Source organism: Rhinoraja longicauda, chromosome 9 (assembly GCF_053455715.1).
Source record: "Rhinoraja longicauda isolate Sanriku21f chromosome 9, sRhiLon1.1, whole genome shotgun sequence".
Lineage (NCBI taxonomy): Eukaryota > Metazoa > Chordata > Chondrichthyes > Rajiformes > Arhynchobatidae > Rhinoraja > Rhinoraja longicauda.
In genome coordinates, this window is record NC_135961.1 from 60659341 (window position 1) to 60679908 (window position 20568).

General features: G+C 45.2%; 1 protein-coding gene across 1 annotated transcript; it reads left to right on the plus strand.

The window, feature by feature from the left end:
- The first annotated feature begins 836 nt into the window (after positions 1-836).
- LOC144596794 (somatostatin receptor type 1-like) lies at positions 837-5473 on the plus strand. The gene has a single exon (XM_078405605.1). The coding sequence runs from the start codon at positions 875-877 to the stop codon at positions 2057-2059; it is 1185 nt and encodes a 394-aa protein (XP_078261731.1). The 5' UTR covers positions 837-874; the 3' UTR covers positions 2060-5473.
- The last annotated feature ends 15095 nt before the right edge of the window (positions 5474-20568 follow it).

Genomic DNA, 20568 nt, shown 5'->3' on the forward strand with positions numbered 1-20568 from the left:
TTTTCAAAATGAGATGAGAGGGGGGGGCATGTTGCATATTTATCCGCCGTGCGAATTCGTTCAAGTTTTTTAAGATTCAGGACAGCACACACTGTCGAGTGGATGACGCAGGACGACAGGTAGGTCGCCGACTATTATTCATTCATCAGGTCTTGTTGTATTTAAGGGGGCAAGCCGAAGCGACCAACGAATGCATCCGCACGCACCGCATACAGATACACATACACACACACACACACACACACACGGTCGTGAGTCCGAGGTGTTGCAAGCTCTTTCGCTCTGATCCCGTCTGATGGCTGGATTGTTGCATTGAAGAAGAGGTGCCTGGAGAAGCTGAAGGGGGGGAGATCGTTTTCTTTGAAGACTTGTCAGAGGGAGGGAGGGAGGGAGTGAGTGAGTGAGTGAGTGAGTGAGTGAGTGAGTGAGGGAGGGAGGGAGGGAGGGAGGGAGGGAGGGAGGGAGGGAGGGAGGGAGTGGAGAAGGAGAGAGGTGCCTGGAGAAGCAGAAGGGGGAGAGCTTGTTTTCTTTGAAGATTTGTCACAGGGAGGGAGGGAGTGAGTGAGTGAGTGAGTGAGTGAGTGAGTGAGTGAGGGAGGGAGGGAGGGAGTGAGGGAGTGAGTGAGTGAGGGAGGGAAGGAGTGAGTGAGTGAGTGAGTGAGTGAGTGAGTGAGTGAGTGAGTGAGTGAGTGAGTGAGTGAGTGAGTGAGTGAGTGAGTGAGTGAGTGAGTGAGTGAGTGAGTGAGGGAGTGAGGGAGGGAGTGAGTGAGTGAGTGAGTGAGTGAGTGAGGGAGGGAAGGAGGGAGGGAGGGAGGGAGGGAGTGAGTGAGTGGAGGAGGAGAGAGGTGCAACCGGTGGAGCTGCTGATGGGGAGATGCTGAACACGAGTAGTCTCCATTCACCTCCACACCCGGACGCGGCGGCGACGATGGGCTCCTGGAACATCTCCGGAGAGCCGGCGGGTTTCGCCACCTCTCTGCCCCTGAACTACTCCTTCGGCGGTGCTGGAGACGAGGTGATGGAGGTGGAGGGAGGGGAGGAGACGGACGCCGGCACGGTGGTGATCCAGTTCATCTCCGCCGTGGTGTGCCTGGTTGGGCTGCTGGGCAACGCCATGGTGATCTTCGTCATCCTCAGGTACGCCAAGATGAAGACGGCCACCAACATCTACATCCTCAACCTGGCCCTGGCCGACGAGCTGTTCATGCTGAGCGTCCCCTTCGTGTCCGCCTCGGCCGCCCTGCAGCGGTGGCCCTTCGGCCCGCTGATGTGCCGCACCGTGCTGATCGTGGACGGCATCAACCAGTTCACCAGCGTCTTCTGCCTGACGGTGCTGAGCGTGGACAGGTACGTGGCCGTGGTCCACCCCATCAGGGCGGCCAGGTACAGGAGGCCCACCGTGGCCAAGGCCATCAACCTGTGCGTCTGGCTCCTGTCTCTGGTGGTCATCCTGCCCATCATAGTGTTCGCCGGCACCTCGCCCAGCGGGGATGGAGACGGGGCCGTCCAGTGTAACTTCATCTGGCCCAGGAGCTCCTGGTCGGTCGCCTTCGTCCTCTACACTTTCCTCCTGGGCTTCCTGGTCCCAGTCTTCGCCATCTGCCTGTGCTACGTGCTGATCGTGGTGAAGATGAGGGTGGTGGCCCTGAAGGCCGGCTGGCAGCAGCGCAGGGGCTCGGAGAAGAAGCTCACCCGCATGGTGCTGATGGTGGTGGCCGTCTTCGTGGTCTGCTGGATGCCCTTCTACGCCGTGCAGCTGGCCAACATCTTCCTGCCCCTCCACCCCACCGTCAACCAGCTGTGCCTGGTCCTCAGCTACGCCAACAGCTGCGCCAACCCCTTCCTCTACGCCTTCCTCTCGGACAACTTCAGGAGGTCCTTCCAGAGGATCCTGTGCTTCCGATGGATGGAGAACGGCACCGAGGAGCCGGTGGACTACGGCGCGGCCGCCCCCAAGAGCAGGCTCTGCCACCCCTTGGAGTTGCAGCCCGGACAACCCCCTGCATCTGAACCGGTCTACCGCAACGGGACTTGCACCTCGAGAACCACCACTCTATGAATGTGGACAAAGAGGTCTTGGTCTTATTTGCCTCTCGGTGACTTTTGCTGGGGTTTTTTTTCTCTAAAACAAACGGGTTAAATGTATTTTGCTAAAAGAATATGTGAGTTATTTGTTGTGTGAGCGCTGGGATTGCACCGGGCAAGGATATATATATATATATATATATATATATATATATATGGTTAGAAAATAATAATAATAATAATATGCTTGGAAAAATATATATATACCTTATGCCTGTACATTGCTTTCTCGATGGGCGCTGTCAGTTTCCCCACTGTCTAATAAGTATAAGAAGATAACTGCAGATGCTGGTACAAGTCGAAGGTTTTTATTCACAAAATGCTGGAGTAACTCAGCGGGTCAGGCAGCATCTCAGGAGAGAAGGGTCTCGACCCGAAACGCCACCCATTCCTTCTCTCCCGAGATGCTGCCTGACCTGCTGAGTTACTCCGGCATTTTGTGAATAGTTCCCACTGTCTGTCTCTATCTCTATCTCTCTCTCTCTGTCTCTATCTATCTCCCCCACCAACTGTTATAGACAATAGACAATAGGTGCAGGAGGAGGCCATTCGGCCCTTCGAGCCAGCACTGCCATCCAATGTGATCATGGCTGATCATTCTCAATCAGTACCCCATTCCTGCCTTCTCCCCAGACCCCCTGACTCCGCTATCCTTAAGAACTCTATCCAGCTCTCTCTTGAATGCATTCAGAGAATTGGCCTCCACTGCCTTCTGAGGCAGAGAATTCCACAGGTTCACAACTCTCTGACTGAAAAAGTTTTTCCTCATCTCAGTTCTAATCCTGATGTTGACCACCATCATCATGGGACCCATCTGCGAACTAGCTCTCGTGTCGTTAACGAATTAAACCGGTGTATGTCGTCTGTCGAGTCTAGTTAATGTTTTTCAAGGCAACGTCTCTGCAGCGTGCAGGTGCGCAACGTTAAATCATAACAGCTCCAACAGTTAAAGGTTCAGCCTCAATCAAGCCTAAATAAATATCTCCCCTGAGGATTATCTGTGCCATAGCAGTAACCTATCGATTTAGGTTACGGTAAACATGTAAACATAGAAAATAGGTGCAGGAGGGGGGCCATTCGGCCCTTCGAGCCTGCACCACCATTCATTATGATCATGGCTGATTATTCAAAATCAGTACCTCGTTCCTGCTTTCTCCCCCATATCCCTTGATTCCTTTAGCCCTTAGAGCTGAATCTAACTCTAACTATCTCTTGGAAAAGGAGCTAGAAAAGGACATTCTATTGTCATTTTGAAACTGTCAGTGATATGACCAACAAACACAACCAAGAATTTTATTTGTCCTAACAATATCTTTCCAATGAAGTCATATTTATGACCGACAAAGGGTGGGATATTTTCTTAATAGAAAGTGTCACCTTTGCCCTAACCTGAGGCCAGGGCGTGAATGGTCCTACAGTCATCCCGTGAATGTAGATTATTGCCAGATGATGTGGGAAGGTAGATTGTAATGGACAGCTTTTCCCTCTCACACTATCTGTCATCCGTCATTATAATTACGTAGTCACTATGTAGACACTATGTTTCAGCAATCTTGTGATATTCAATTTGCAGAAGTGCCTGGATAATTTTGAAGGCTGACAGATTGAGATCATGTTAACGGATCACCTTAAGGAGTGACAGAAAGATATTCAGCTGTCAGCACATTGTCAGAGATTGGGAGAAGTCTGTGCACAGAATACTTTGCCGAACAACACACCATTAGGCAGTCGCAGCGAGGTGATTTGATGCTAATGAACTAAACCACCCGATTTGGCACACAATATGCCAGAGCAAAAGAAAAGGATTAGTTGTCATTTGGTAATGATTTTGTCTTTTCACCTCGAAACATTATCTTAATCAAGAGATAAACATGCTGTCAGACTTAATTCCCTTCTGTCAAAAACTAAATCTATGCACTTAAATTATTATTAATCCTAAAGACAATCATGGCAAGCAACCTTAGAATAAAGTGTTCTCATAAAATCCAAATGTGGACCTAGTGGTGAGTGATATATTAAAGTATAAACTGCTTCTGTACTAATGTCAGTGTTAACTAATGTCAAATTCTGCACAACAGGATTGTGCAGTGATGATTAAATTAATGACCATCTCATCAATTATGTCTTAGGCTTGATAGATTACCAGGAGAAACCCCCCTAGTCCTCTTCAAACTGTGCATGTGCAGGAAAGAACCGGAAAGACACAAAATGCTGGAGTAACTCAGCGGGACAGGCAGCATCTTTGGAGAGAAGGAATGGGTGACGTTTTCTGGAGGGAAGGAATGGGTGACGTTCAAACTGTGCATGGTATCTTCTGCATAAACCTATGAGAGCTTTGTGTTAGTTTAGAGATACATCATGGAAACAGGCCATTCAGCCCACCGAGTCCATGCACACCATTGATTCGTGCAAGTTCGTGCAAGTTCTATGTTACCCCCCACTTTCTGATCCACCCCTTATACATTGGGGGCAATTTACAGCTACCAATTAACCTTCAAACCTGGAACGTGGGTGGAAACCAGAGCACCCGGAGTAAACCCACGCGGTTACAGGGAGAGCATGCAAACTCCACACAGACGGTAGAAATCAAACTCGGGTCTCTGGCACCGTGAGGCAGCGGCTCTACTAGCCGAGCCGCGGTGTTGCACAAAGATGGGCTGCTAAGTGACCTGCTCCTGTTAACAAGAAATAAAAGAAAGAGGAAAATAATTTGCCATTGCTCTGGTCTAGTTGACAATAAACTGAATACAATCGATAGGGTCCCACAGGGTCCCTGGCACTGTGAGGCAGTAGCTCTATCAGTTTACTGTCTCAGTTCAAAGTACAGCAGCCCCTCAGCTCTGTCTGAAGTATACCTCGCCAAGAAGATTTGGTGTAAGTCCGTGGGATGGGGCTTCTCCCTTGACCTTGTAAGCTTTTCACTGTACCGCGCGGTACACGTGACAATAAACCGAACTCTAAACTCGAATAGTAAGTGCACTACCAGCCGATAGTTACTAATGAGGCAGCACATTGTTCTAAAGCAAAACTGATTGATACTGGGCATCAAAAGTTCCATTACAGTAATGGAACAAATGTAAACTCAGTAAAAAGCTGATTATTTGCCGTCATTCATAATCAGATTAATAGGGACATGCAAGTTAAAAAAAATAAAGATCAAAAGAGTCTGAAGAAGGGTCTCAACCCAAAACGTCACTGGTTCCTTCTCCCTAGGGATACTGTCTGGCCTGCTAAGTTGTTCCAGCACATTGTGTCGATCTTCGGTATAAACCAGCATATGATACAATACGATGTGATATGATACGATAGAACTTAATTTATCCCAGGAAGGAAATGGATCTGCCAACAGTCATAAAAAAAGACAAAATGCACAAAACACAAAATACATGAAAATGAAATTAAAGTGGTGGGTGGGAAGGCTTGGGGGGATGTGCAAAGATTGGGGAAGGTGGGGCGGGGGGGGGGGGGGGGGGGGGGGGGTGGTGGGGGGTGGTAGTCAGTCTCAGTCTACTCCAGGACAGAAGGGTGAGGAGTTATAAAGTTTGCATCTGCAGTTCCTTGAATTATCGTAGTGCACAAGAGATTTATAAATATGCTCAACAATTCAACCAGTGAAGCAAAGTTTTGAGTTCCAAATTTTCACACTGGAACATTGAGAAATGTAAGTAAACATTCTACCAGCATCAAATGCATTTTTCACCCTACTCTCAACAACCCCTGATCTTATTTGATCGTCTACCAGTTTAAAATCCAAATTTGCACAGGCCAAAGTTGTACATTTGCACATGAGCTGAGCTGTGTTTAGTTTTCATTCAAAATGATTTTGTTTTGTTCATCGTCTTGCTGCGTTTGAAGGAAAAGGTTTATAGTTAATTGAATATTTTAAAAAGGTTTTGATAATTGCCTTTTTAATTTCAGTGTTTGTAAAATATTATGCATTTGTGCAGTGTGTGTTTGTTCACAATATATCAGTGAAACTTGAATAATTTTGAAGAGTTAATATATAAATGCAGTCTTTCTACTTTGCTCTACCTTCTGTTACATTATTTCATGCATTTTGAGCAAGTCTTAAATATTTCTTATTTTGAACTGTTATCAAAGATCTTGCGAAGAAAGTTGTCTGCGGGTTTAGACATTAAATTATTCTTTCTGCTTTACAATCATTATAAATAATAAAATGGCTACCGAACCAGTGTCAATAATCTCCTCTTTCCTGCTTATCAATTTTGCATGCAGTAATAATGTTTAGCAATGATACATCGAGCAGTTTTGGGCCCCATATCTCAGGAAGGATGTGCAGATGTTAGAGAGGGTCCAGAAGAGGTTTACGAGAACGATCCCGGTTAATGTATGTGGAGCGTTTGATGGATCTGAGCCTGTACTCGCTGGACTTTAGCAGGATGAGATGGGATCTCATTGAAGCCTACCGAACAATGAAAGGCCGAGATGGAGTGGATGTGGAGAGGGCGTTTCCAGTAGTGGGAGAGTCTAGGACCAGAGGGCAAAGCTTCAGAATAAATGGATGTACCTTTAAAATGGAGATCAGGGGAAATTTCTTTAGCCAGAGGATGGTGAATCTGTGGAATTCCTTGCCACAGATGGCTGTGGAGACCAAGTCAATGGGTGTTTTTAAAGCGGAATGCTTTAAAAGTTTGTTCAGTAAGGGTGGGAAAGGTTATGAGGAGAAGGCAGGAGATTGGGGTTGAGAGGGAAAAAATAGATCAACCTCAATAGATCCACCACAAACCAGTGGAGCAGATTCGATGGGCAGAATGGCCTAATTATGCTCCTATGTCTTATGGTCTCACGTTTAGCAGTACTGTGGTGCAGCTGGTAGAGAGGCTGCCTCACAGTGCCAGAGGGCCGAGTTCGATCCTGAACTCCTGTGCAGAGTTTGTACGTTCGACCGGCGACCGTGTGGGCCTCTACCGCGTGCTCCGGCTTCCTCCCACATTCCAAAGGCATGCAGGTTTGTAGGTGAATTGGCCTCTCAAAATTTCCCTTAATGTGTAGGGAGCGGATGGGAAGGAGAGATAACATAGAACTAGTGTGAACGGGCGATCGATGGTCAGCGCAGAGTTGGTGGGCCGAAGGGCCTTGAGTTGGTGGGCCGAAGGGCTTTGAGTTGGTGGGCCGAAGGGCCTGTTTCCAAGTTGTATCGCTCAAAGCCAAATCGGTTAAAAAGGCCAAACCGGTGGTTTGCAAGGTGGTGTCTTTGAAGGGTTATTCTGTTATATACAGAAATATTTTGATGGTTACACAGGGATACTGACACTAGGCAAACTTCTTGAGTTGGACGGTAGGTTTTGGGCATATTGATTTGGCCCAATTGTTAAACTCTCAACTAGACATCAGTAGACTTGTGGATTCAATGTTCCCATCAGGAATATGAAAATCATACTTTCCTGACAGCCTGCTGTAACGCCACAGAGGGTGCCTTCACTCAATTCAAAGAGGGGATAGAAAAAAGATTTTGGCTGGGATGCAAAGTCACCCACCAGTTACTCGCTTTATGCAATTTTCCTGACTGTTAACTGCAATAAAAAGGAACATCATGCACTTTGCTTATCAATGCAGCATGGCTTCACTCTGACAATGGAGGAGAGCCAGGACAGATGGACACAAAATGCTGGAGTAACTCAGCGGGTCAGGCATCTTCAGTAACCGCATGAAGTGCCTGGGGTCACACAAACGTAGCCGATAGAAAGCCGGAGGAATTAAAATAACAGGAAAGCAAAACTAAAACAAACGATTTTTGAAAAAGTGATGTTAAACTGGAATTTAAAATAAAACATAAGGATCATGCAAAGGAATGAAGACATTGAACTATTGCTGCAAGTAAGGTTAAAATTAAATAAAACAAAGAACTGCAGGTGCTTTTTATTACACAAAACGAAACAAAGTGCTGGATTAACTCAGCGGGTCGGGCAGCATCTCGGGGGAACGTGGGTAGGTGATGTGTTGGGTCGGGACCCTTCTTCAGACTACTACAATCAGATTGAAGAAAGGTCTCCATCCGAAACGTCACTTATCCATGTTCTCCAGAGATGCTGTCCGACCTGCTCAGTTAGCCCAGCACTTTCTGAGTCCTGTTGAAGGCTCCTGGCCTGACATCAAGTGCTTTTGAGCTAATGAAACACATTTGAAATGCAATCCTTGGACTGGTATAAATAATAAAGTCACGTCTCATAAGGTCATAAGGAATTCGGCCCATCAAGTCTACTCCGCCGTTCAATCATGGCTGATCTATCTCGCCCTCCTAACCCCATTCTCCTGCCTTCTGCCCATAACCTCTGGCACCCGTACTAACCAAGGACCTATCTATCTCTGCCTTAAAAATATCCACTGACTTGACTTCCACAGCCTTCTGTGGCAATGGAGGCAGTTCTCATCTTTGTACCCCTTCACTATTTCCTCTTCCCCAGCTCACAGTGGGCCATTATGGGTTCCACCCTCCCTTGGTCATCTGTTGCCGGCCCTGCCATATTCTGGCCTTTTCCTACCCAAGTGTAGGAAGGAACTGCAAATGTTGGTTTACACCAAAGACAGACACAAAATGCTGGAGTAGCCCAACGGGTTAGGCAGCGTCCCTGGAGAAAATAGGCGATGTTTCAGGTCTCTGAGATAATCTGGGCAAGTTTTCTGAAATGTACAGCTAATGGGTTATTCATTGGGAAATAAAACAGTTGATACGTATTCTACTGGCATGATTTGAGATCACCAGATAGATTTTTTGGAGATACAAGGAAATGCAGATGCTGGCACCTTGAGCAAAACACAAAGTGCTGGAGTAACTCAGCAGATCAGGCAGCATCTGTAGAGAGAATGGATAGGTGATGTTATGGTTCTAAAGAAGGGTCCCAAGCTGAAACATCACCCATCCAGACTCTCCACCGATGTTGCCTGACCCGTTGAGTTATTCCAGCATTTTGTGTTTTGAACATAGACTTACTTATACAAGTGGTAAATTTGTCCAGTTCTGTGCATGGATAATCAAACTTGCATTGAGAATATTATTGCAATCTTGGCTGTGATGGTAATCACTTGCAGGGAATAAACGGAGTCAGAGCAAGGATGTTTGCAAGCCAGACTTATTTCATGTTGACCTTCAAAAAGCAGTGACATTTAATATTAATACAAAGACTACAATTCTATGGGTCTTTGTTAACATTAATATGATTAAAAAAACTTTGAAGATGTATTTTAAACATTAATTCTAATTCTAATTCTAACAACCAGGAAAGGTTTAAGGGCCAAAGAGCTCGAGTAACTAAGCAGTTCAGGCAGCATCTATGGGAAAGGTGGATCTGTGACGTTTCGGGTCAGGATTCTTCTTCAAACTTAAACCAGCATCTGCAGCTCCTTGTTTCTGCATCTCTTAGGTTTAATGGCCTATGGACCAAATGGAGGCAAATGGGACGAGCCTACTTGGTCGGTATGGTCAAGGTGAGCCACACCCAGCAGGAACTACAATCACTGATGGACCGCTTCTATCGGGCTTGCAAGGACTTTGGGCTGACCATCAGCCTGAAGAAGACGAACGTCCTGGGACAGGATACAGACATGACACCGCCTGTCATCACCATCGACGACTACGAACTCGATGCCGTCCATCAGTTCACGTACCTCGGCTCCACCATCACCGACAACCTCTCCTTGGACACAGAGATTGACAAGAGGATCGGGAAGGCAGCTACAACTCTCGCTCGCCTCACAACTCGAGTGTGGACCAATCCAAAGCTGACAGTGAAGACAAAGATAGCAGTCTACAACGCCTGTGTCAACAGCACGCTGCTGTACGGCAGTGAGACATGGACTACATATGCCAGACTGGAGAGAAGACACCTTCCACCTTGGAAGCATCCGCCGTATCCTGGGTATATCCTGGCAAGACAGAGTGTCCAACGCCGAGATTCTGTCTCGCGCTGGCCTTCCCAGTATGTACACTCTACTCAGGCAGTGCAGGCTGCGGTGACTGGGCCATGTCCACTGCATGGAGGATGGCCGTATTCCAAGAGACATCCTCTATGGAGAGCTAACATCTGGGAGGAGAACCATCGGCCGCCCCCAGCTACATTACAAGGATGTCTGCGAGAGAGATTTGAAGGCGCTCAACATCGATGTGGAGTCCTGGGAGAGCCTTGCGGCTGACCGCACGAGGTGGAGAGATACCCTGAACCAACATCTCAAAACAGGGGAAGAGACACTGATGAACGCAGCGGCAGACAAGCGGGCACGCAGAAAGGAGCGCAGCAACTTCAACAGACCAGAGACCACACACAAACGTGACCTTTGCGACAGAGACTGTCACTCCCGCATTGGTCTCTTCAGCCACAAGGGACGCTGTTCTAGCCGAGGTGTGGAGCAAGCAGCCAACTAGGATGCATCACCCATGGTCAGCCATGAACGAGGGGGCCTAAGAAGGTTTAATGGCCTATGGACCAAATGTAGGCAAATGGGACAAGCCTACTTGGCCGGCATGGTCAAGGTGGGCCGAAGGGACTCTTTATGTGCTGTATAGCAGTGTGACTATAGTCATAGAGTCATATAGGGTAGAAACTGGCCCTTCAGCCCAACTTGCACACGCCGACCAACATGCCCCATCTACACTAGTCCCACCAGCCTGCCTTTATCCCATATCCCTCTATAGACAATAGACAATAGACAATAGGTGCAGGAGGAGGCCATTCGGCCCTTTGAGCCAGCACCGCCATTCAATGTGATCATGGCTGATCATTCCCAATCAGTACCCCGTTCCCGCCTTCTCCCCATACCCCCTGACTCCGCTATCCTTAAGAGCTCTATCCAGCTCTCTCTTGAATGCATTCAGAGAATTGGCCTCCACTGCCTTCTGAGGCAGAGAATTCCACAGATTCACAACTCTCTGACTGAAAAAGTTTTTCCTCATCTCAGTTCAAAAAAAGTTTTTCCTCATTTCAGTTCTAACCTACCCTCAAATCCTACCCTATCCATGTATCTGCCTTATTGTTTCTTAAACTTTGCGATAGTCCGCCCTCAATTACCTCCTCCGGCAGCTTGTTCCATACACCTACCACCCTTTGTGTAAAACAGTTACCCCTCAGGTTCCCATTAAATCTCCCCCCCCCACCTCACCTTAAATGGTGACTATGTTAACTATTTATAAGCATGCTGACACATGGTTAAATAGCTTCATTATATTCCTGCGAGTTCATTAGAGAATGACAATATCCTTACACGTTCGTCTGTGAATATTACAATTTGTATAAGGTCAACTATTGCCAGGGAAATATACCTGTTGAGCTGATGAACCCTCTCATCAGTGAAGAAATCCAAGGAGACTGGATAGACTGGGCTTGTACTCGCTGGAATTTAGAAGATTGAGGGGGGATCTTATTGAAACTTACAAAATTCTTAAGGGGTTGGACAGGCTAGATGCAGGAAGATTGTTCCCGATGTTGGGGAAGTCCAGAACAAGGGGTCACAGTTTAAGGATAAGGGGGAAGTCTTTTAGGACCGAGATGAGAACGTTTTTTTTCACACAGAGAGTGGTGAATCTGTGGAATTCTCTGCCACAGAAGGTAGTTGAGGCCAGTTCATTGGCTATATTTAAGAGGGAGTTAGATGTGGCCCTTGTGGCTAAAGGGATCAGGGGGTATGGAGAGAAGGCAGGTACGGGAAACTGAGTTGGATGATCAGCCATGATCATATTGAATGGCGGTGCAGGCTCGAAGGGCCGAATGGCCTACTCCTGCACCTATTTTCTATGTTTCTATGAGACAAGGCATGAAATTTGAAGTAGATTTGTTTGTCTATTTTTTGGATTTATGCAGTATGATGATTTTTTATATTTTTAGAAGCATAGAAACATGGAAAATAGGTGCAGGAAGAGGCCATTTGGCCCTTCGAGCCAGCACCGCCATTCATCGTGATCATGGCTAATCATCCACAATCAGTGCCCCGTGCCCAACTTCTCCCCATATCCTTTGATTCCGCTAGCCCCTAGATCTCTATCTAACTCGGTCTTAAATCCATCTAGTGATTTGGCCTCCACTGCCCTCCGTGGCAGAGAATTCCACAAACTCACAACTCTCTGGGTGAAAAAGTTCCTTCTCACCTCAGTTTTAAATGGCCTCCCCTTTATTCTAAGACTGTGGCCCCTGGTTCTGGATTCCTCCAACATTGGGAACATTTTTCCTGCATCGAGCTTGTCCAGTCCTTTTATAATTTTATATGTCTCTATAAGATCCCCTCTCATCCTTCTAAACTCCAGTGAATACAAGCCTAGTCTTTTCATTCTTTCCTCATATGACAGTCCCGCCATCCCAGGGATCAATCTCATGAACCTACGCTGCACTACCTCAATTACAAGGATGTCCTTCCTCAAATTAGGAGACTAAAACTATACACAATACTCCAGATGCGGTCTTACCTATACAACTGCAGAAGAACCTCTGTACTCCTATACTGAAATCCTCTCGTTATGAAGGCCAACATTCCATTAGCTTTCTTCACTGCCTGCTGTACCTGCACGCCAACTTTCAGTGACTGGTGTACAAGGACACCCAGGTCTCGCTGCACTTCCCCCTTACCTAACCTGACACCATTGAGATAATAATCTGCCTCCTTGTTTTTGCCACCAAAGTGTGTATAACCTCACATTTATCTATATTATACTGCATCTGCCAAGCATCTGCCCACTCACTCAACCTGTCCAGGTCACCCTGCAACCTCCTAACATCCTCTTCGCAGTTCACAATACCACCCATCTTTGTGTCATCTGTAAACTTACTATTGTTACTTCTAATTCCTTCATCCAAATCATTAATATATATGGTGAATAGTTGCGGCCCCAATATCAATTTTGATTGATATTTAGAAGATAAATTCAAAAAATCAATAATTACTATTTTATTGTTGTTATTTCATTGCATGATATGTGCCTTCCTTCTTATAGACAATAGACAATAGGTGCAGGAGTAGGCCATTCAGCCCTTCGAGCCAGCACCGCCATTCAATGCGATCATGGCTGATCACTCTCAATCAGTACCCCGTTCCTGCCTTCTCCCCATACCCCCTCACTCCGCTATCCTTAAGAGCTCTATCCAGCTCTCTCTTGAAAGCATCCAACGAACTGGCCTCTACTGCCTTCTGAGGCAGAGAATTCCACACCTTCACCACTCTCTGACTGAAAAAGTTCTTCCTCATCTCCGTTCTAAATGGCCTACCCCTTATTCTTAAACTGTGGCCCCTTGTTCTGGACTCCCCCAACATTGGGAACATGTTTCCTGCCTCTAATGTGTCCAATCCCCTAATTATCTTATATGTTTCAATAAGATCCCCCCTCATCCTTCTAAACATATTCCAGATTCAGACTAAAGTGTATTTGATATGTATTAAAACTCCATTCAAAATTCGATGGTTCAATGTTATTTTACTGTCACATGAACCTAAGTACAGTGATATTCATTCATTGTGGACAATTCAGTAAAAATCTTACTCTACATGAGCACAATCATATTTAAGTGCATGAGTGTAAAGGGTCTGTCCCACTTTGGCGATTTTTTAGGCGACTGCCGGCGACTGTCAAAGTCGAAGCAGATCGGCGAACAAAAATAACCGTACGACAATGTCCACGACAATGACCACGACAATGCCCGCGACAAGCTAAGACAACCTACCACATAGGCGACGTAATAAACATTGGGATAATCCCTGCCTCAACTACCTCCTCTGGCAGCTCGTTCCATACACCCGCCACCCTTTGTGTGAAAAGGTTACCTCTCAGATTCCTATTAAATCTTTTCCCCTTCACCTTAAACCTATGTCTTCTACTGTTCACCTACCCGAACTATTCCTCTCATCCTTTTATATATTATAAGATCATCAAAAATATTCATTTACGCCTCAGTATGTTGATACTGAAGAGTTAAAAATAAGATGTACAATAAAGCAAAAATAATTTAATGCATCCTCCTCCACACATTACTCATTTGATTGCATAACTAATATATTAATGATGTTGTAACACCAGTTTGTAATTATTAAACCCTTCATTTATATTTAGTTTCTCTGGTAATTAAATGGCTATTTTTGAGCTATTTTCATGAACCACACATATATTTTCGAGATGAAATTTTCACCCATCCCCACACACTCTCCTGATTAGATGAAGTTGCCGAGAATACAGCTAGATCAATTCATGACTGCAATCAGATCAGCATAAACAAAACATGGTTTTGTTCTCTTCCATTCCTAATGTGACGATGAAGATACAAAAGTTTAGCATTGCGAGTTGGATGTCTGGAATCTGTTCTTCACACCAAATTGAGCTTGGCACTGTGTTTTACCGTAAACTTTTTTTTTGTTGTTTAGTTTAGATTAGTTTAGAGATACAGTGCGGAAACAGGTCCTTCGGCCCATCGATTCCACGCCGACCAGCGATCCCCGCACACTTGCACTTTCCTACACACTGCAGGGAACATTTACACTTTATACCCAGCCAATTAACCTGTACGTCTTTGGAGTGTGGGAGGAAACCGAAGGTCCTGGAGAAAACCCACGCAGGTCACGGGGAGAATGTACAAACTCCCTACAGCCACTACCTGCAGTCAGGGTCGAACCTGGGTCTCTGGCGCTATAAGGCAGCATCTCTACTGCTGCGCCATCGTGTTGAAAGATGTTTATTGTGGATCTGAGCTATTGCAGAGAAAGCTAACTGTAAATGTTGTTTGTTTTTTTTCACTCTGCAGGATATGAATTTTCCCTCTATTGGTCATTTGGCCTTGGCCTTGGTCTGGATGAGAAAAATCAATCAAGTTGTTTCATTTTGCGATCTAATGAGTTCTACTGGAAATGTGAGGACTTGGGTTCAATATTGTAAATAGACACAAAAACATCAAGTAACTCAGCGGGTCAGGCAGCATCTCTGGACAAAAGAAATAGATGACGTTTCAGGTTGACAATCTTCTTCAGACTTCAATATTGTAATCCTGGTTTGGAATTATTAAGCCATTCATTTATATTTGATTTTCGCTGGAAAATGAGTGGGCTACTTATGTGCTATTTTCATGAAGAACCTCACCTATAATTTCCAGAATTCTTCACGCATCCCCCACACAACCTCACCTGATTAGTTTAGTTTGGTTAAGTTTATTGTCACGTGTACCGTGATACATTGAACAGTTTTTTTTTGTGCGTGCTATCAGTTAGCATAAAGACCCAAAACGTCACCCATTCCTTCTCTCCAGAGATGCTGCCTGTCCCGCTGAGTTACTCCAGCATTTTATGACTATCTTCGGCGGAAAGACTATACATGATTACCATACATGATTAGATGAAGTTGCCTAGATTATAGCCAGAACAATTCATGACTGCAATTAGAAGAGGCTTGGCTTCAAATACATGATTTGGCCAGATGCATGTATGATTGGCAAGAGGAAGACTTTGATATTGTCCTGCTCCGATAAAACAACAGACCAATAGTTTACCGCGACATAGGTTTAAGGTGAAGGGGGAAAGATTTAACTGAGGGGTAACTTTTTCACACAAAGGGTGGTGGGTGTATGGAATGAGCTGCCAGAGGAGGTAGTTGAGGCAGGGACAATTGCAACGTTTAAGAAACAATTCGCCAGGTGCATGGATCGGACAGGTTTCGAGAGATTTGGGCCAAACGCGGGCAGGTGGGACTAGCGCAGAAGGGACATGTTGGTTGGTGTGGGCAAGGTAGGCTGAAAGGCCTGTTTCCACGCTGTATCACTCTATGACTCTATGTGTGGGAAAATAACCACTGTAAACACACGTGTTAACTCACTATTGGTGATCTAGCTCGTCTGACCGGACTTTACTTTTACTGGCTTTACCTTTCACTAAATGTTATTCCCTTATCATGTATCTGTACAATGTGAATGGCTCGATTTTAGTCTTTCTGTTAATTGGTTAGCACTTAGCATAGCATTTCACTGTACCTCAGTACAAGTGACAATGAACTAAACCAAGCTAACCTTGACCGCATCATCATACTAATTATGGTTTATTTAGTTCATATCACATGCCTTCCCATGATTAAACTTTACCCATTGTTGTACACATTGGTACACATTGAGAAGACTTTCCATACTTTGCATCGATGAACATCGGACCGCAGGAGTAACATCTATAACTTTCTGATCTTAGTTCATAATAAGTTAATAAATTTGTATGTTCTCAGTGCAAAATTAGGCCATTCGGCCCATCAAGTCTATTCCACCATTCAATCATGGCTGATCTATCTCTCCCTCTTAATCCCATTCTTATCCCCATAAAAACTGACAGCTGTACTAATCAATAATCTGCCAATCCCCACCTTAAAAATATCAATTGATTGCCTACACGGCCGTCTTAGTTTAGTTTAGTTTAGTTTAGTTTAGTTTAGTTTAGTTTAAAGATACAGTGCGGAAACAGGCCCTTCGGCCCACCGAGTCCGCAACGACCAGCGATCTCTGCGCAATAACACTCCCCTATACACATTATGAACATTTTTACATTTATACCATGGGAGGAAACCAAAGATCTTGGAGAAAACCAACGCAGATCACGGGGGGGAAGTACAAACCCGTGTTTCCGGCGCTGTGAGGCAGAAACTCTACCGCTAAGCCGCTGTGCAGCCCCAAATGAATTCCACAGATTCACCAACCTCTGACTCAAGAAATTCCTCCTCATCTCCTCTCTAAAGATACGTCCTTTTATTCTGAGGCCACGGCCTCTGGTCCTAGAATTTCAAAAATGAAAGACGTCTTGGCTGTGTTTCTTTCATCGCATCATCCTTTACTTTTACATCCCTTGATTAGAATTTGGAAATATCCATGGGAACTGATTTATTCACATGTAAATAATCCTTTAACTTGTACAACAAAAAAAAGCACAGTTTGTTGTTGGCATTGAACCAACTCTATCCCAATGTTTAGTTTGCAGCATGATATTGTTCTCAGCAAGCCGCAAAGAAAACTATTAACCAGAGCTGAGTAGAGTCACAGAGTGATACAATGTGGGAACAGGCCCTTCACACCGGCCAGCATGTCACAGCTACACTGGTCCCACCTGCCCACGTTTGGTCCATATCCCTCCGAACCTGTCCTATCCATGTAGTAACATAATATTCCAACCCATTTGCAATTACAATGTAGTATGCCACATTTATAATGCTCGTAATTCCTTTCCAATATTGCTCAGGTCTTCTGAAGTGCTCTTCCCAGTAATGCCACTTATATTTGAGAGTTACCGTGGTGTTATAATGTAATGCGCTGTTATTTTGAATGAAAATGTCATGAAGTAGTGCTTTGTCTATTGCTTATTTATTCTATTTTCAACCACCCAGACGTAATTCTAAATTTATAGGTCCTATAAAATGGTCAACTACACATGAATCATCTATATACTAAAACTCCTGTTTGTTTTGTTTGTTTGTTCCTGAACTACAGGCAAAACGGTACACGATAGCGTGACAATTTTAGGCCCACCTTACTCACTGTCGTCCCTTTGGTGCTAATGGAAGAGGTTTCATTGAAATCGTTGTTATATTTTTAAAGTTATTCATATTTTAAAGTTCAAATCTATCTCCTAGGGAGGGATGGGGGGGGAGGGAAGGAGGGGGGTGGAGGGAGGGGGAGAGGGAGGGAGGGAGGGGGAGGATAAGGGGGGTTGAGGGGGATGGAGTGGGGGGAGGGGAAGGGGGAGGGCAGGGGAGGGAGGAGGGAGGGGGAAGTGAGGGGGAGGGGAGGGGGGGGGAGAGGGTAGGGGGGAGGAGAGGGTGCTGCACCAATGCTGGAGAGGTTTGGGCCCAATGGGTCCACTTGGTCTAGTATTGTATTAAAAATGAACTGCAAATGCCAGTTTATATCAAAGATAGACACAAAATGCTGGAGTAACTCAGTGGGTCAGGCAGCACCTCTGGAAAAAAATAGATAGGGGACGTTTCGGGTCGGGACACTTTTATCTAATAAAAATGAACTGCAGAATGAGATAAACAAAAAAAGAAGAAACATTGTTGATCAATAATAGTTAGCAATATCAGGAGTAATTAATGTGATTCTCTGTGAAATTACCAAGGTCATAAATGCTGAAGGGTGTAATTCACAGTCTCTTTTCATGATAACGAGGAGCAGATGGTGAATGTATTTAAAGTTAACACTGCCATGTTACTGATTTTGGTTCGGGTTGTGCAGGAAGGTTGCCTGATAAGATAGGCAGGGAAGATGGAATTTCAGCCGAGACCAGAGATCAGTTTCCACCCACAAGCTCATAGAGTCATATCGTCGTACAGTTTGGAAACAGGCCATTTGGCCCAATGTGCCCACACCGACCAACATGTTCCATCTACATTAGTCCCACTTGCCTGCATTTGCCCCATACCCCTTTAAACCTGTCCTATCCATGTATCTGTCTAACTGCTTCTTAAACGTTGCAATAGGCCCTGCCTCAACTACCTCCTCTGGCAGCTTGTTTTATACACCCACCACCCTTTGTGTAAAAAAGGTTACCCCTCAGATTCCTAGAAAATCTTTCCCCTTTCACCTTAAACCTGTGTCCTCTGGTTCTCAATTCCCCTCAACTGCACAAGAAACTCAGTGTGTCCACCTGATCTATTCCTCTCATAATTTTTTATACACCTCTATAAGATAATCCCTCGTCCACCTGCGCTCCAGGGAATAGAGTCCCAACCTGCACAACCTCTCCCTATAGCTCAGACCCTCGAGTCCTGGCCACATCCTTGTCAATCTTCTCTGCGCTCTTTCCAACTTGACATCGTTCCTATAACATGGCGCCCAGAACTGAACACAATAGGTAGATTGTTTAGTGAGAGGGTGGTGAATCTGTGGAATTCTTTGCCACAGAAGGCTGTGGAGGTCAAGTCAATGGATATTTTTAAGGCAGAGATAGATAGATTCTTAATTAGTATGGGTGTCAGGGGTTATGGGGAGAAGGCAGGAGAATGGGGTTAGGAGGGAGATAGATCAGCCATGATTGAATGGCGGAGTAAACTTGATGGGCTGAATTTTCACACAGAGAGTGGTGAATCTGTGGAATTCTCTGCCACAGAAGGTAGTTGAGGCCAGTTCATTGGCTATATTTAAGAGGCAGTTAGGTGTGGCCCTTGTGGCTAAAGGGATCAGAGGGTATGGAGAGAAGGCAGGTACGGGATACTGAGTTGGATGATCAGCCGTGATCATATTGAATGGCGGTGCAGGCTCGAAGGGCCGAATGGCCTACTCCTGCACCTATTTTCTATGTTTCTATGTTTCTATGGCTTAATTCTGCTCCTATCACTAATAAACTTACAAGGTCAATAATTCACAAATGTAATTTACAGTTTATATTTGATCTTTTCCAGGTAATATCAGGGCAGTTTCTATCGGATAAGAAATTTGGCACGTATGTAGATGTAGATACATATGGTTTACCCACTGATACAATACGAAAATAAACACATGACCTTATGACATTATTGCTATCAGTAAATGCTGTAGAGCTTTGTGTGTATTTAGCCCTGTAGGTTCCTGGTACACTATCGAACAGGCTGCAAGGCCAGGATGATTCAATACAGAACAACAGTGTAGGATTGGGGTGCATAAGGTGTGAGGAAAAAGATTTCCACTGATAGATAGATAAGAATAATAATAATAATAATAATAATAATAATGCATTACATTTATATAGCGCTTTTCAAACACTCAAAGACGCTTTACAGGGATTTCTAGAACATAGAGAAGTGAATAAATAGATAAATAAGTAAACGAACAGAGAAAGGAGACAGAAGATGAGGTGACCTTCAGTGGTTGAAGGCAGTGCTGAAGAGGTGAGACTTCAGTGATGTTTTGAATGTGGTGAGTGAGGAGGAGTCTCTGACGGTTTGGGGTAGTGAGTTCCATAGGATGGGAGCAGCGATGGAGAAAGCCCTGTCCCCCCAGGATCTGAGTTTGGTCCGGATGGGGGGGGACATCCCAATAGAGTCCGATCCCATGAGTAAAGGATTATGCTCATTGACTAGATGGATGGGTTGGGGTCGGGACAGATATGGGGAGGGGTGCAGACCCCTACCACAGATGGGGTTTCTTTTCTTTGGATTACGAAAATCTTCAGAGCCTCTTGCCAAAAACTTGATGACAGCTTAATTTTGACTTATGTCTGATCAGGTACATGGATCCTATGGGCGAAACTAATTGACTGTTGAAATCACTCTCAATAGTTAGTTCCTATTTTCAGTATTGTTGCAGATTTGTGTTTGTTGGAGTTTTTCCAAGCACATGAGTATGGGGAGGCACAGTGGCACAGCGGTAGAGTTGCTGCCTTGTAACGCCAGAGACCCCGGTTCGATCCTGACAACCGGTGTTGTTTGTACGGAGCTTGTACGTTCTCCCCGTGACTGCTTGGGTTTTCCATGGGTTCTCCGGTTTCCTCCTCTCCCACATTCCAAAGACGTAGAGGTTTGTAGGTTGATTGGCTTCGATAAAAATTGTAAGTTATACC